General features: G+C 50.9%; 1 protein-coding gene across 6 annotated transcripts in view; it reads left to right on the top strand.

Annotated features, from left to right (window-relative positions):
• The window catches only part of FBXW4 (F-box and WD repeat domain containing 4), an 80,676-nt gene that overhangs the window by 35,102 nt on the left and 31,229 nt on the right, over positions 1–14,345 (top strand). For 2 of the 6 annotated variants that reach the window (XM_043597313.1, XM_043597312.1), the window contains exon 6: positions 2,305–2,494. The exons of 3 other annotated variants lie outside the window; for them this stretch is intronic. In XM_043597313.1, the coding sequence (XP_043453248.1) occupies positions 2,305–2,449 (145 nt within the window). In that variant the 3' untranslated portion in view covers positions 2,450–2,494. The remainder of the gene's footprint in view (positions 1–2,304; positions 2,495–14,345) is intronic. One more of the 6 variants, XM_043597314.1, reaches the window with a different exon arrangement.

Here is a 14,345-nt window from a genome sequence, read left to right as displayed (position 1 = left end):
ATGTGTCCCAAACACCCCAAAGCATCTCCTTAGTTCATAGCTGCTGCTCGCCAGCTGGAGTCCCTCTCTAGACAGTGTCAAGAGGGGCATTGGGTGTCTTTCCTTCTGTTCAGAGGCTGAGAATCCTCTTTCCCTTGGAGCCCTGACCTTATTGCTTGAGTCGCCGTATCTTTGCTCCTTCCTTCACGAATCCACTCAAACCATCCGTGACTTATTTGCAGGATTCAAGATAGTTGAGTGTCTTGTCCTCCTGTTCCAGGTAACCTCGTCAACAGGTGGACACCCTCATGCCTGGAGTCCTGCCCAAGAGGAGTGCGGGAGGAGCAGGGGTGACCCCTGTGCAGGTGCTGCTGGGCTCAGATTGCAGGCTGGTGTCCGGGCCCCGCCTGGTGGTGATTAATCTGGGACACGGGCCGGCAGAGGCCCAGCCAGGGCAGCTTTGGTCCCTCACTGTGAAGACCTTTGGCTCGGACACTGAACTGATCTCTGTAGCCTGCTTCGGCTTGAGTTTGATCTGTCAAGGCTAAAGAGGAACCTGATGGTGGGGCGGAAACTTCCAGCCCTGTCTGACTTATGGCACTGATCCGTTCCAATGGCCCTGTCATGATAATACTCGTATATTTAAGAAGATTTCCCCACCTGTTAGCTGTAACACTCAGATCAGTCAAAAGAGGCACCTTCATGAAATCTCTGTGCTTTTAGTTTCTTAGGCCAATGGTACTTACACTTGTAAGCAGATTAGGGGGTGGGGTAGGGTTTGTACTGGGCCCAGGTGAAAAAGGCATTGATGGGATGTGGCCGGATCAGTAGCATAACGTATGTTTGTGTATTGGGGGAGGAGGGTCATGTCAGGGGGAAGGATCACCCCATCCTCCTGTAAGTTGGTGGCTCTCAGGCCATTTGGGGCAGATTTTGGTATTCAGTTTGGAGTCAAGTCTTAAGTTCCTTGTTTTCCTTTTCATTTTAAACCACATTTTTTGAAAAGGTGTCCCTCTCTCCCTCACCACCTTTCCATCTACCAGAGTCCTGGTTCCTGGGCTCTCCAGCTGGCAGTCCACAGTATCTGCTGTATTTCCTTCCTTCTCCGAGTTCAGGACAGTCCCACATGGCCCTACTTGGTCGTGGGATTAAGACCCACCCGAGAACAGGATTTCTGCTGCTCGTGACCGTTTTTGTGTGTCAGTTCCTTTATTCTAGTACTTCCATTGGGGGGTTGGGAGCTGGGGACCTAAGAACTGGGACATTTTCCTCACACCATCAGAAAAAGAAGAGACCCCGACATATATGGCAGCAGTGGAATATGTTGCCACCACTGATCTGAGGAACGGCCTGTAAAGATGCTTAGAAGGCCTGTGTTGACTCTGACTCTATATTTGCTGTGCTGACTAGAGCTTTTACATATGACAACACTAACGGATGCTTTATGCCTCAGCAAGCCAACCGATATATTCGGCTCTTCCTTCAGATGGACGCTGAGGGAACTTTGGCAGTGTGGACTCGACATCTAATCCTTGCGTCTCTCGGTTTCTTGAACAGGATTCTCTCAAAGTTTCAGATTGTGAACTTTTGGGGTTTTCTTTCCTGTCTTGTGTAAGAGTGCTATGCCTGTGTGCTACCGATGAAACCCCCACACCCCTGGGGTGCCCCGTTAAGCTGACTCCTCAAGATCCTTGCCCTCTTTCCCACTTGTTAATGCTCCTTTTTCTGACCAGGGCACTTTCGTAAGGGGTAGTTTGTGACCTGGTCTGTGGTACCTTGTCGGATTGGCTTGGCTCAGACCGAAGGTGCTGGCAAGAGAGGGAGAAGTGGAGGAAGGAGGAGGGAGGTGGGAGGGGAGTATGTGCATGAAGAAGCCGTGGTAATTGCGAAGGGAATATTAGTCCAAAAGCTGCTGGCCCAGGAAATTGCTTTCTGCAAAAGCTTCCCTTTTTCATAGTTTCCAATGCAAATTTAAAACCTGAATGGTGCACAAAAAAGTACAGGGGGGGCAGATGGAGTGCCAGTTGGATGTGATAACATCCAAAATCTTGAGCAGAGTCTTAATTGCAAAAGAGAATCTCAAGTCAGGAGAGAGAAACTTGTAGGAGATTAAAATAATTATAAATCCTATTTTGCTATGACCCGCTCCCCTCCCCAAACAAGTACACATACATAGATCCTTTCCATGTTCTTGTGTTCAGACTCGTCTGTTCTTGCTCCGCTTATGCTGCTGTCTCCAACTCTGCTCCTTCCTACAGCCAAGCCCTAATCCAGCTTTTAGAGCAATGGTCATGGTGGTCATGGTATAGTATTTGGTTTTCACAGCAGGTTGGAAACAGCAGCCCCATCTAAAGTTGGTGCACTTCAGACAACGTGCACACTGTTCCCGGGGACTGGAGCCGTGGAAATGTGCGGGCTGAAGAACACGCATCTTGAAGGCAGGAGCTTGCTTACTTTGAGAAGGCGTTAAAGCCAAGGCTCTTCAGCTTCTGCTTTCTCTGGCCCTCTTCACACTGTGAGTACACTTGACGAAGTATAACGTGGGGTCCCTGGGGTTAGTAAGCTTGATGAAGTATAATGTGCGGTCACTGGGCCTTTTTTCTCTCTTGATTTCCTATGCTTCATCTGTCCCATCTAGAGAGGTGTGGCTTCCTGCTTCTAGGCTGGAGACACTTAATGTCTAGTTGCCTCTGGATACTTTGGCGATGCTGGAGGTGGGGATAGGCCGGGAATGAGCATGACTTTCATTATGCTGGCAGAGCAATTAATTGGTCAGGTGGGAAGCTTCAGACTGGCTTTTTTCTAGGAGCTGAGCTAGACAGGAAGTCACAAAGAGAGGCCAGAGGCAAGAGCTTTTCAAGTACAAATATGCCCCAGTAGTAGAGACACTGTGCAACTTTGAGGTTGCTTCCCCTCCTTTCTGTGTGGCTCTCTTGCACATGTTACAAACACTGGCTGAACAGATAGGGAAGGAAAAGTTGAGCTCTGTTGGGTAAAGTGAAATGTACCCTTTCTGCTGTGGCCACCATGAGTGTTCCTCTGTCCCTTCTTCATTGATTAGGGGATTTTGAAAGAGAGATTAGCTTGTCTTGCCCTGGGTCAGTCCTGTGGTACCTGGGCAAAACTCTGGAGTCTCAGGAGCACAGGCCCCCTATAGGATGCTTCTAGATTTAATCAGCCACCGCTTAGCACGTGCTCCTCACCCTGAACTTGCTGCACCGTAGCCTTCAGAGGCTATGGAGAGGATCCAGCTCAGAGCATGTGACCTCCTGTCTATTTCCTGAGGACTCTCATGCAGGTGCTTCTTTTCCTCCTGTTAACTTTCTGCCTGTTGCGGTCATATCTTTAGCTGTCCTGGCCAAGGCTGGGCCCCTTCTTACTTAGGCTTAAATAGGAGATCAAGTGAGGGATTGGGCTAGGGTCCTATGGTGAATGACCCGAGAGAAGGGTCAGCTGGACATGGGTGAGATCTGTTACATGTGGCCAAGAGAGAGGGACACATGAGTTAATGTGTTTGAAACACCCTACTTTCCCAGCCAGCTTGAATCTCCTTAATATCCAGGGTGAGCTGTGGTTGAGAATAAAAATAAAAAATTAACAGGAAAAAAAATACAGATTATTCAAAGGATTCTTCCACTTGTTAGAGGTCTGTGGCCAGGAAAATCCTTTGCGGGCGGGTAAGGGTGGATCCAGGAATAAGAGGGAAAGTTAGAGTTTTAAAACTTCATTAGTTTGGCAGTGACTGCCCAAATAAAACCATGAAAACCTTTTGACACACAAATTCCACATCTAGGAATTTATCCTAAGGCAACAGCCAGACAAGTGTGCAAGATGCATGTGTAAAGACTAACATTAAGGACACATAAATGTCCATTAATAGGGGTCTGGTTAAGTATCTTACGGTACATTCACTCAATAGAAGACCACGTAGCCATTGAAAGGATGATATAGATATGTTTATTGACCCCAAAAGATGTCATGACCTATTATTAAATGAAAACAAGGTCACAAAATAATATAATAGTTATTTGACTAGGTCTTCAGACTAATTTCTTATGTAATGGATTTGTGCTGACATTTTTTTCTGGCATTTAAGTTTTTTATAATGAGCAAAAACGTAAAGTGCATTTAAATGTCAATTTCAGTATCCGGCATCTATAGACAGAATCTTTTTTTTTCTTTATATAGTTATTTAAATTAAGGGTGCATAGACCTACATTTAGTTTTTTATTTTAAACAGCCATATTGGGGCACCTGGGTGGCTCAGTCGGTTAAGCATCCGACTTCAACTCGGGTCATGATGTCGTGGTTCGTGGGTTCGAGCCCTGCATCGGGCTCTGAGCCTGGAGCCTGCTTCGGATTCTATGTCTCCCTCTCTGTCTGCCCCTTCCCCGCTCGTGTGCACAGGTGCACGCTCTCTCTCAAATTAATACAGCTTTTTTTTTTGAAAGTTTTAAGTATAATTTACATGCCATAAAATTTGTCCATTTTAACATCCAATCGAAGTATACAATTCCATGATTTTGGTCAATATACAGAGTTGTACACCCATCACCACAGTTCAGGTTAGAATATTTCCATCACCCTGCAAAGATCCTTCTTTACATTTGCAGCATTAAACATGGTTTCATGCTTGGGACCTTTGGTGGGGAAAGAAGCTAAAATATTGGAATTTTAAAAAATAGTATATCAGAACTGTTTTTCTGTGTAATGCACAACTCTGAGTGCCTGCCTTATGGATGTTTCGAGAATGCTGCTGTGTGCAAGGTCACATGGGAAGCATGAAGCCCAAGAGACCTCTTTTACTACCCAGGAGCTTATAGTCCAGTAGGGACAACAGCGCGTGTACTCAGACAACAATTTATTCCTGGGTACATGCAGTGTGAGTGCCATCATCTGCCAGGATTATTAACAGGAAATTGGGGAAAGCAGTAGTAGTCTTCTAGTTGAACTAGGGGAGCTTTCTGGGTGGCATGGAATTTGAAGTGGGACTTAAGGGTGGCTCTGTTTACACTGCAGAGGGGAACTTGAGGCACCGGGCTAGTGGAGCAAAGGGAGGGTAAGGAATGGGGAAGCTCAGTGTAAGCTTGGGGGTTCAGAGCAGACCAATCTGGCTGGCTGGCTGGCTTGGGGTTTGTAAAGGAGTGGTGGGCAGTGAGTCTGGAGGGGACATTTGGGGTGCGGTTTGGGGGGCTTTGAGGAGCAGTCTGACTTTAACCTGAAGATGGAAGGTCACCCTTGGAAGACTTGTGACCAGATTAAAGCAGTTACAGGATTAATGTGGTTGAACGGTACATAGGATTCTTTGGATGGGGAGAGACTGACGCTCTTTGGATACTTTTCCAGGAGTATGGTTTGTAAGTGATGAGTCTGGGCTCAGAGGGAGAGTAGGAAGACAGCCTTGGATTTAGGAAGAGCTCAGTGGTCACAACTGCACGTGGTGGAGAGGGAAGGGACCCACATGAGTTCCTCTCTGAGCCTGCCTGATAAATGAAGGCCTGTTTTGTTTTTTTAATTTTTAATGTTTATTTTTGAGAGACAGAGAGAGACAGAGCATGAGCAGGGGAGGGGCAGAGAGAGAGGGAGACACAGAATCTGAAGCAGGCTCCAGGCTCTGAGCTGTCAGCACAGAGCCCGATGGGGCTTGAACTCACAAACTGTCAGATCATGACCTGAGCTGAAGTCAGACACCTAACCGACTGAGCCACCCAGGCGCCCCAAGAAGGCCTGGTTTTGACCAAACTGAGTTCTGTCTTAGACATGTGGGTCTGAGGCAGTAATGGGACAAGTCAGGTAGCTGTGACCAGCGACAGCCAGGGATGGTGGCCTTGGAGCTCAGACATGGGCTGGAGACGTGGAAGGCATCAGCATGGAGACAACAGCTGAAATACCACGAGGGATTAGCACCAAAGGAAAGCTCAGAAATCAAGACAGCTGGGCCAGGAGAAACCAAGAGGCCAAAGGTACCATCAGAGAGGCAGGAAAAGTAGGAGCTGAGAGAGAGTCGCGCATTCGGTAAAAGTGGGTGGTGGACAACTTCCGTACATTAATTGATCCTCCCCATTTGATGTGGTAGACAAGATACGTAGGGTAAAAGTGCACAGCCTTGATATTGATGCACAGAGATTTGCAAGCATTTTCTTTTCCTTGCTGGATTGAAGCACTTCGTACTTTTCAAAGCACGGTAAATACCAAGTTTTGTTTTCTCTCAAGTTCTATCCTCTGGCTCTTGTTCTGTTCTCTGTCGTTCTACCCCATGGATGTTTTCCTTGAGGGTGGCCTACTGTGGGCTTGGTAATTTTCCCCTCAGCTCACAGAACCACCCAGCCCCAGTTGGGTTTTGGAGGGTCAGCAGCTGAGCTAGAGGACCTAAGTGACAAAGTGAGGGGGTGTCCTTTCTGGTTTTCTCCCATGTTGTTTGCTCCATGCATAATGGTGTTCAGGGCAGAGAGAGAGGCCGATTGAGGAGAAAGCAAGAAGCCAGCCGACTACTTTGCCATTTGGAGTAATCTGGCATCAGGGCCGCCGGGGCTGCCCAGGTTCTGGGCTTGCTTGGGTAACTCTGCCTGTCTGAAATCTTTTTCTTTCAAGGGAATTAAATAGAAACTTCCAAATCCTCCTCAGGTTCTTTGGGGGTAGTAATTCCATGGGGCTTGTCATTTGTGTTTGAAGCTAGTGGTGAGGAGGGCGGAGTGAGGAGAAGCGAGGGGGTGGAGATGGGAAGCAGAGAAGGAATCAGAGAGAGAAATTTTATTGAGGGAGAGTTTGCTGGGTTTATGGGAGGGAATCTCTCCCCTCCTCCCCATTCGGATTTGAAAGGGCCGGTGAATCTTTGATTAGGTGCAGGTCAAAAGAATTTACACATTGTGACCTTAATAACTAGAGGTGATTGGCAGGCGGGCTGTGGGGAGGGGGCCGCGGGTCCCTTTCATCTCACTTAGCACAGAGGAGAGACAATGGGCCCGCCGATTTTCCTTGTTGTCCCTTGTTTGAAAAGGTCTGGTGTCTCTACTAGGTACCTGTGACACGGGGGTCTTGATTGGGGTCTCATAAAGGCCCCTGTCAGTATGTCCAAAGGCCAAGAGTACAAAAGCAAGCAGTGGGTGGGGGTCTCAGCTGACCACTGAAGAAGGGAGGGGAGGGCCTGGGAGGCAGTGGAGGGAGAAGCAACCCCCGAGGGGAGCCCTTATAGAAGGAGGGGAGGAGGGGGGCAGAGAAGGGCCATTTTTGTCCCTAACTCATCAAGCACATCTGCAGAATTGTCCAGGCTGCTGCCTCCCGGTTTCAAAAGAAAAAAATGATCGTTTGATAAACCGTCCCTGATTCACCACTTTCTCACAAGGGTGGGAGACCCAGCCCTGACCTCTGTATGATTTCACATCAGGACCAGGCTTTCTTTCCCCCACCCCCAAATTGCTAGAGAAACTTTGAAATGTATCCTGTGGCTTTCTCTCTCCCTTCTTCAAGCCCCCCACCCCCATTTCCCACCCTCTCCACCCCACTGGCCTCTGTTTTCTCCCTGGGCGCTCCGGAGTGTAGGCGAGTAATTAGTCCCCTCTTTCTGGGGCACAATGAAGCCAGGGTGTTTGGCGGGCCCCTTCCCACCGCTCACAGAGCCGGGGGCCTGGGGGGAAGGACCAGGTGGCATGTGCAGTGTGTTCCAGGCCTGTACAATCGCTGGGGCACAGGGCCGGGGGCTCAGGGACTAGTGTGCTCCTGCTTCTCGAAGGAATGTGCAGAGGCGCATGCATTAATGGTCCCCACACAATGCTCGCTTTTTTTTTTTTTTTTTTTTTTTTCTAGGCAGAGGCATCTTCCCTGTGAAAAGGTTGCCGGGCTTCGGAGCCCAGGCGGGAGCTTTGGCCACCGTGATGGCGTTATTTCCCACCCTGCGCTTAGTGGCTTGGAGCTAACATGGGAGACCAACAGGCCGCGTCTCCCGAGAGCCCGATCTTTGTATCTGATGTGTGCTCCCCCTCTGCCCTGTCAGTTTTGTGTGTTCACGGAGTGTTGATTTTAATGCGGGCCTGTGTCGGGCCGAGAGGCCAGGCTGGGGGGGGCCGCAGGTCTTTGTCTTGCAGGGGCTCTTCTTCTTGGAGGGTCTTCGGCCCTGGAGGCAAGTGGCAGATTTGAGAGGTAGGGTGAGATGCCAACTCTAGCTGGCAGAGGGTCCCCCCATCCATGCGTCTGTCACAGACCACCGTGGGGTGCTTAGAAAACAAGAGCACCTTGGGATGTTTGGGCACACGCTTGCCTGCCCCCCCCCCCCCCGCCCCTTGAGGGGGGCAGTTAGTTCTACCATGTAGGGCTGCCAGCTTGAAACGAGTTACACCCCCCTTGTGACTGAGTCTGGCAGAAGCACAGATTGTGAGCCTTGGGGAGTCAGGGCAGGGCCCTGTCTGCAGGGGTTTGGGGAGGTGGGGGCAGGCAGGGGGCACGCTGGGAGAGCACAAGTCTGCCGTGGACGACTACCTAGCGATTGATAAGGGTCAGGAGCGAACAGGACCAGCCAGAAAAGAGGCAAAGTGTCTGGGGGAACATCTGCAAATCTCAAATGTTCCTCTCCAGCACTGGAGGGAGGAGTCCCGAGAACCTTGGGACAGGATGGGAGGCATTTTCCCCAGTGAGGAGAACTGGGGCCCCTCATAGGTACAACCACTGGGGACTGTCTGACAGGATGTCTTCTGTCTTTACCATTCACCTCACTGCATCAGGGGTTGGGGGAAAGGGTCTTTACCCGTTCTGAGCTCCTGGTCTTGCTGAGAGGCAAGATGTGTACGCATGCCTCTGGGAGAGGAGGCTCTGGGAGCATCAGCCTTGATGTGGCCTGCTCTCCTTCTGGGGAAGGGGAAGCGCAGGGGTACCTCTGAGTCGGGGAGCCAGTGACGGAGGACATGCCCCAACCCCCACTATGGCCAGCCCTTGGCCCTGGCATCTGATGTGGCGCTAGAGGCCTTCCACTGAGGAATTGGGGTTTTTAGAAAGGGACTGTGTCCTCACTTTCCATGCAGATCGGAAGGCAGAGATGTGGGCTGGCCCCTGAGATGAGGTGGCCCTGGGGAGGCCTCCCGCCCAGGTTCCCTGAGCACAGCGTCTCCTCTGTGCTGCTGTTGGCGCCCTTCAGACTGTCCCGGGGACTGGTGCCAGTGCCACTGCCAGACCTGACGAGGGGAAAGAAGCTGGAACTCCAAGGCCTTCGAGGGGCCTGAGTCCCAGAGGGGCCACCAGTAAGGGGCAGCTCCTACTTTGGGCCACCATGTGGCAGAGAACATTTCTTTCATGGAGAAATAGGCACTCCCGGCAACACCCACCCCTTCCTTTTTCCTTTTACTGTTCTTTCCCTTTAACTTTTCCAGACGCTGTTTCTCCGCTCCCTTCTCTTCCATTTTGTGGACATCTCCTAAAGAGCCTAAAAGAGGCAGAGCTGATGTGAATGGGTGTGGTAACGGAGGGAAGGGGTGTCAGGGATGGTCAGGCCGGGACTCCAAGGTTGTAGGAAATACCATGCCCTCTCCCTGCCTCCCCAGGCTTTCCTGCCAGTGCCTGGCCAGGAGGGTACAACAGATCATAACCTTTAAATGCAAACTCGATGGAGGAAAGAGGTAGAAACATGGAAACAAATTAGATCTATCTATAGGGGGTGTTCAGCTGGAGAAAATGAGCATTTCTTACTAACTGGAGTGCAGGGCATTTCATTATGAAGCTTCATTACAAGAGGGGGACGAGTGCAGTAGGCCTCTCTGGGGATCCCCAGGCGGCTTTTCTCCCTTTAAAAGTATAATTGGGTTGAGGTTGGGGAAGAGGCAGGAATTGCTCTTGGTGACTTCGTGGAGTACCCAGGGATTTAAAGCCAAGTTTGGAGCAAGGTAGAAGGGAGAGGTAGATGGCAGGAAGGCGCTTAGAGGCCTCCCTCATTCTGTGACCGTAAAGAAGTGAAAAGGCCCTGGTAGAACTGACTGAGAAATTTGGAATGATCAGAAAAATGTTGATTAGAAATCCTGCCTTCCTGGGAGACCTGATACTTGGCTATTTTAACTTTTGAATTAGAAGTCCAGAACAGTGGAATTCTGATGCGGTGGTCTTACACCGCTGTTTCCAGGATGCACAAGACTGTCCCCTTTGCTGCCAGGGAAGGGCTGGGGCAGGCTGGCCTTTCACTGGGCCTGGTGGAGTGCATGTGCTTCTGTCCAGGCAGAAGGCAGCTGGTTTTGTCCATGGGGGATGACCTGACTCCGTCAGGTGAGCTTGGCTTTGCAGTTCTGACACCTTTTCCCTGCTGCTGCCCCTGCTGCCCCAGGGCTCCTGTCCAGAGGATGATCCATCCCAAAAGAACCCTGGTCTGGACTACTGGCTCAAAGAAGTGACTAGTCTAGGTTTTGCCTCGTCACTTAGATTATCTTGTGTTCAGTGTTCTCAGGGAAGCTGAGAGAAGATCCCATTTTGTCACGGGAGTTTTCTCCTTGGCTGGCGTACCAAGAGCAGAAGTACAAAAATCTCATTTATCGTGACTGCATGAAAGGCCTGGAGGTTTCGCTTTCTCCCAAACCATCCTTTGCCTTTGCCACGAGTCTCTGCTTAGCTCGGCTTCCCTCAGGTTCCTGGGACTTGAGTAGATAACCTGTTTTCCTGGAACTGATAGACCTAATTCCTAATGGAGGCCCGATCCCTTCATTCAGAGGCTTGGGACCTCTCTGCCTTTCGGGTGAACCTGAGACTTTGGAGCTCGCTGAGCACCTGTAGGAGGTGCTGTTTCCCTCTCCTGCCACCCCCCCCTTCTGCCCCTCCCACAGAGGGAAAGGTATCCCTCTGTGCACTTTCCACTTCCCAAAAAGGAGGAGAAGGGATGATTGGAGGAAGCGGTTGGCACCTTATCGCCATTAGCTGAGTGAGAGGTAGCCAGCGCTGATTTTTTTATTGGCAGGCACAACTCTGTGCCCTTGCGTTCCCAGCTCTGTGTGTGTCTGTCACCTGTCTCTGAGTCTGTGTGTCTGAAAGGGTGTGTCAGGATGGCAGGCAGATTCCTTGGTCTCTGGGTGTGTTTCCTGGCCACGCGAGAACAACCTCTCCTGAAGTGATACCTGTGGGATCCTCTGCCTTTTGCTCTCATTGCTTTTTGTTGATGTCACTGCTTCTCCTGGGACCCCATCGCCTCAAAAAGGCACCTCAGCATAAGTGATTCTTATGTGGATTCTTAAAGCCACTGGCTTCCTCTGTTTTCTTTCCCCTGGAGCCTGGAGGAGGGGCTGGGAGGGTCAGTGAGTTTCTGGCAGTCACCTTGTATCCTGAAGCTCCATCCTCCCTCTAGCTTATCTTTTGCCCAGGCTTCTTGAAGTCCTTCTGTGAATTCTCCTCCTATTGGTGGCAGCGAGCAAGGAAATGCTTTCTGGAAGGAGCCGTGTGCTTCTCAAGCATGTCACAGCAGGTGGTTGTGGGCGCATGGGAGAACGCAGAACCTGCACAGAGAAGGCGGCGGGAGCTGTCCGGTTGGCAGAGGGCCGAGGCCTGGGCAGGTTGCAGCCGACCGGAGGCTTCTGAGCAGTTTATCATCAGGGTGGAAACTCCTTGGCTTTTCAATGGAGGGAGCGGAATGCTGGGGGGGGGTGGGGGGGGGTGGGGGGGGTGGGGAGGCTGGTTTTCTCTAGAGACCTTTGACTTGAGGGTATTTCCAGTCAGCAGCTAACAGGGTTCGGTACTTGGCACAGGCACAGTGTAGCAATGAAAGCCTCAAGTGAGGGGGCCACCCAGCCAGTCATTTAGGAGCCCACGCTACTGTCAACTGTGTCTGCAAACTTGTGATGCTGCCTTTCATTCTTCTAGAAGATTGGTATCCCATCCCAAGTGGCTTAGTGAGAAAGACAGGAAACTTCTAATCAAAGCAGCTTCTTGGTATCCTAATGTTTTTCCCAAAAGAAAAATCCATGCTTTTTGTAGTTTTATGATTCCAAAAATGCATGACAAAAACACACCACCAGAAAATCCCTGTCTCAAAGCAAGCAGTAGGGGTGTGGCGTGAGTGGGTTGGGCTAAACCTGAGGAAGTAGGTGGGCTGTGAAGACAGCTGCTTCGGGAAGGGCTCCCGGGGGGGGGCCGGTGTCTCCTGAGAGGCCAGGTGAAAACCTCTCCTAGGCCAGACAGCCATGAGAATAGTCCTTCCCCTCACGCTCTAAGGTGGCTGGGCCAGGGAAGGTCTAGAGTCCGTGTTCGGAGGCCCAGTGGAAGGGAGCTAACAGAGGCCGAATGACCTGTCGGTGAGAGTCCAATCCTAGAGATAACAAGGAAACGGGTTACGGTCACTGGCATCTCCTGCACACATTGTAGGGGCCTTGCCTAAGCCTGTGGCCAGGAGGGTGTGATTCTTGGGAACGAGTGGGTTCTGGCAGCCCCCGGTGTCAGGCCTCTGTTTGAAAGCCATGCATGTTTGTGACTGGCAGGACAGCATGGCTCTGTGTGGACCCAGGGGGTTTTGTGGTGGGACTGAGGCCATACTGTACCTCCTCCCTAAGCACCCCCAACCAAGAGGTAAAAAACGCCCCTCGAGACCTCTTGGGACCCAACGCTAGATCCACTGGGACTCGAAGTCTCAGAAGAGGGATGATAATGCTAGGTGTGGTGGGATCGCTGTTGGCTGTTAATGATCTGAATCCTGGGTTTGAAATTAATTGGATTGCAGAAGCAACTTCCTTTTATTATTTTTTCAAACCAACTAAATACCCCAAAACCAAAATTTAAAACCCCCGAACCTTTCATCCTTTTCCCTTTCCCTGTGGCTTTATTTGCTGGGTAGTGAAAAGTGCTTTCCCCAGCCTCCTTTGGGTTGCTATGCTGAACAAAGTGAGAAACCCGGGGAAGGAGGAAGCTGGTGCCAAAAGGGCTGGCCGCTGCCTCCCCAGCTCTGCGTCCCCTGGCCTGCCCCAGCCGCCTCACCGTCTGGTCCGCAGCCCAGGCAAGCAAAGGCGCCTTGACCAACAACAAGCCCCAGCTTTGTTGCGCCTGTGGGGGAACTGCTTTCTGGAGCCCAGGGATCTCCTCTGAGAACCACCTGTGCCTCCCAGCCTCCTGCCTGGCCTGGGCCTTCTGGCACAGGGGCCCCCGCATTCCAACCAGCAGGCTGATGGTAGAGTGAGGGGCGGGAGAGGATGAAGGGGACTGTGGTCAGTTTGAGGGGGCACAAATTCCAGTCTGTCCCTTTAGGGCTCCTGGTTGGCTCAAGATCTCCTGTGGCCCTGGCCAGGTTAAATTTGTCCTGTCTGTCATCAGCACTGACAGCAACTTTCTGAAGTAGTCTGCAGAATAGGGATAGGGAATCCACGGTCTCTCGTCTTACCTAGTTCTTGGTGCTTTGGGAGGGGAGTGACGGAGTTTCCCCTTACAGGCCATTTCTTGTTCAGGAGTCCTTAGTGCACTCTCTTGCCCAGCCAGTGATGATACTGATGCCAGCTAAATGTGCTGGACACTTTAAATTTTTTTTTTTCAACGTTTATTTATTTTTGGGACAGAGAGAGACAGAGCATGAACGGGGGAGGGGCAGAGAGAGAGGGAGACACAGAATCGGAAACAGGCTCCAGGCTCCAGGCTCCGAGCCATCAGCCCAGAGCCCGACGCGGGGCTCGAACTCACGCACCGCGAGATCGTGACCTGGCTGAAGTCGGGCGCTTAACCGACTGTGCCACCCAGGCGCCCCAGTGCTGGACACTTTATAGCTCATTGAACCCCCCAGACTGTTACTATCACCAGCGTCAGTTTACAAAGAAGGAAACGAGGCCCAAGAGAGCTTAATTAACATGCCCAAGTCAAGTCTGGTAATCGAGGCAATCAGGGTTTGAGCCCTGTCATCAGATTCCAGAGTTCATACTTTTGTTTAAGAAAGTTTATTTATTTGTTTTTGAGAGAGAGAGGGAATGTGAGCGGGCGAGGGGCAGAGAGAAGACGGGGAGAGAGAGAGAATCCTAAGTAGGCTCCGCACTGTCCATAGAGCCTGACAAGGGGCTCGATCTCACGAACCATGAGATCATGACCTGAGGTAATATCAGGAGACTGACACTCAACCAACAGAGCCACCCAAGCGCTCCCAGAGCTCATGACTTTTAACTACTGTGCTACACTGTCTGCCTTCGCAGCCCAGCCCGTGGGGATCTCACTCACATTTGGAATTAGAACTTGTTGATGGTCTTGAATTGCTTCTAATTTTTTTTTTTGTAATGTTAATTGAAGACCTCACTCTCTGGCCAGACCTTAAGCTGCCTAAAGGCAGGCAGGCCCGTGTGAGTTGTTTTTCCTGAACACCCTGGCACCTGTAGCACAGGGCTGGCTTAGGTGCCTTCAGGTGCTTGTTGAAGGAACGAGGCTTCCTGTTGCTGCCTCCAGTT

The sequence above is a fragment of the Prionailurus bengalensis genome, chromosome D2, assembly GCF_016509475.1.
Source record: "Prionailurus bengalensis isolate Pbe53 chromosome D2, Fcat_Pben_1.1_paternal_pri, whole genome shotgun sequence".
NCBI classification, from domain to species: Eukaryota; Metazoa; Chordata; class Mammalia; order Carnivora; family Felidae; genus Prionailurus; species Prionailurus bengalensis.
Note: the sequence above shows the minus strand (reverse complement) of the source record. Positions and strands in the feature narration are given on the sequence as shown.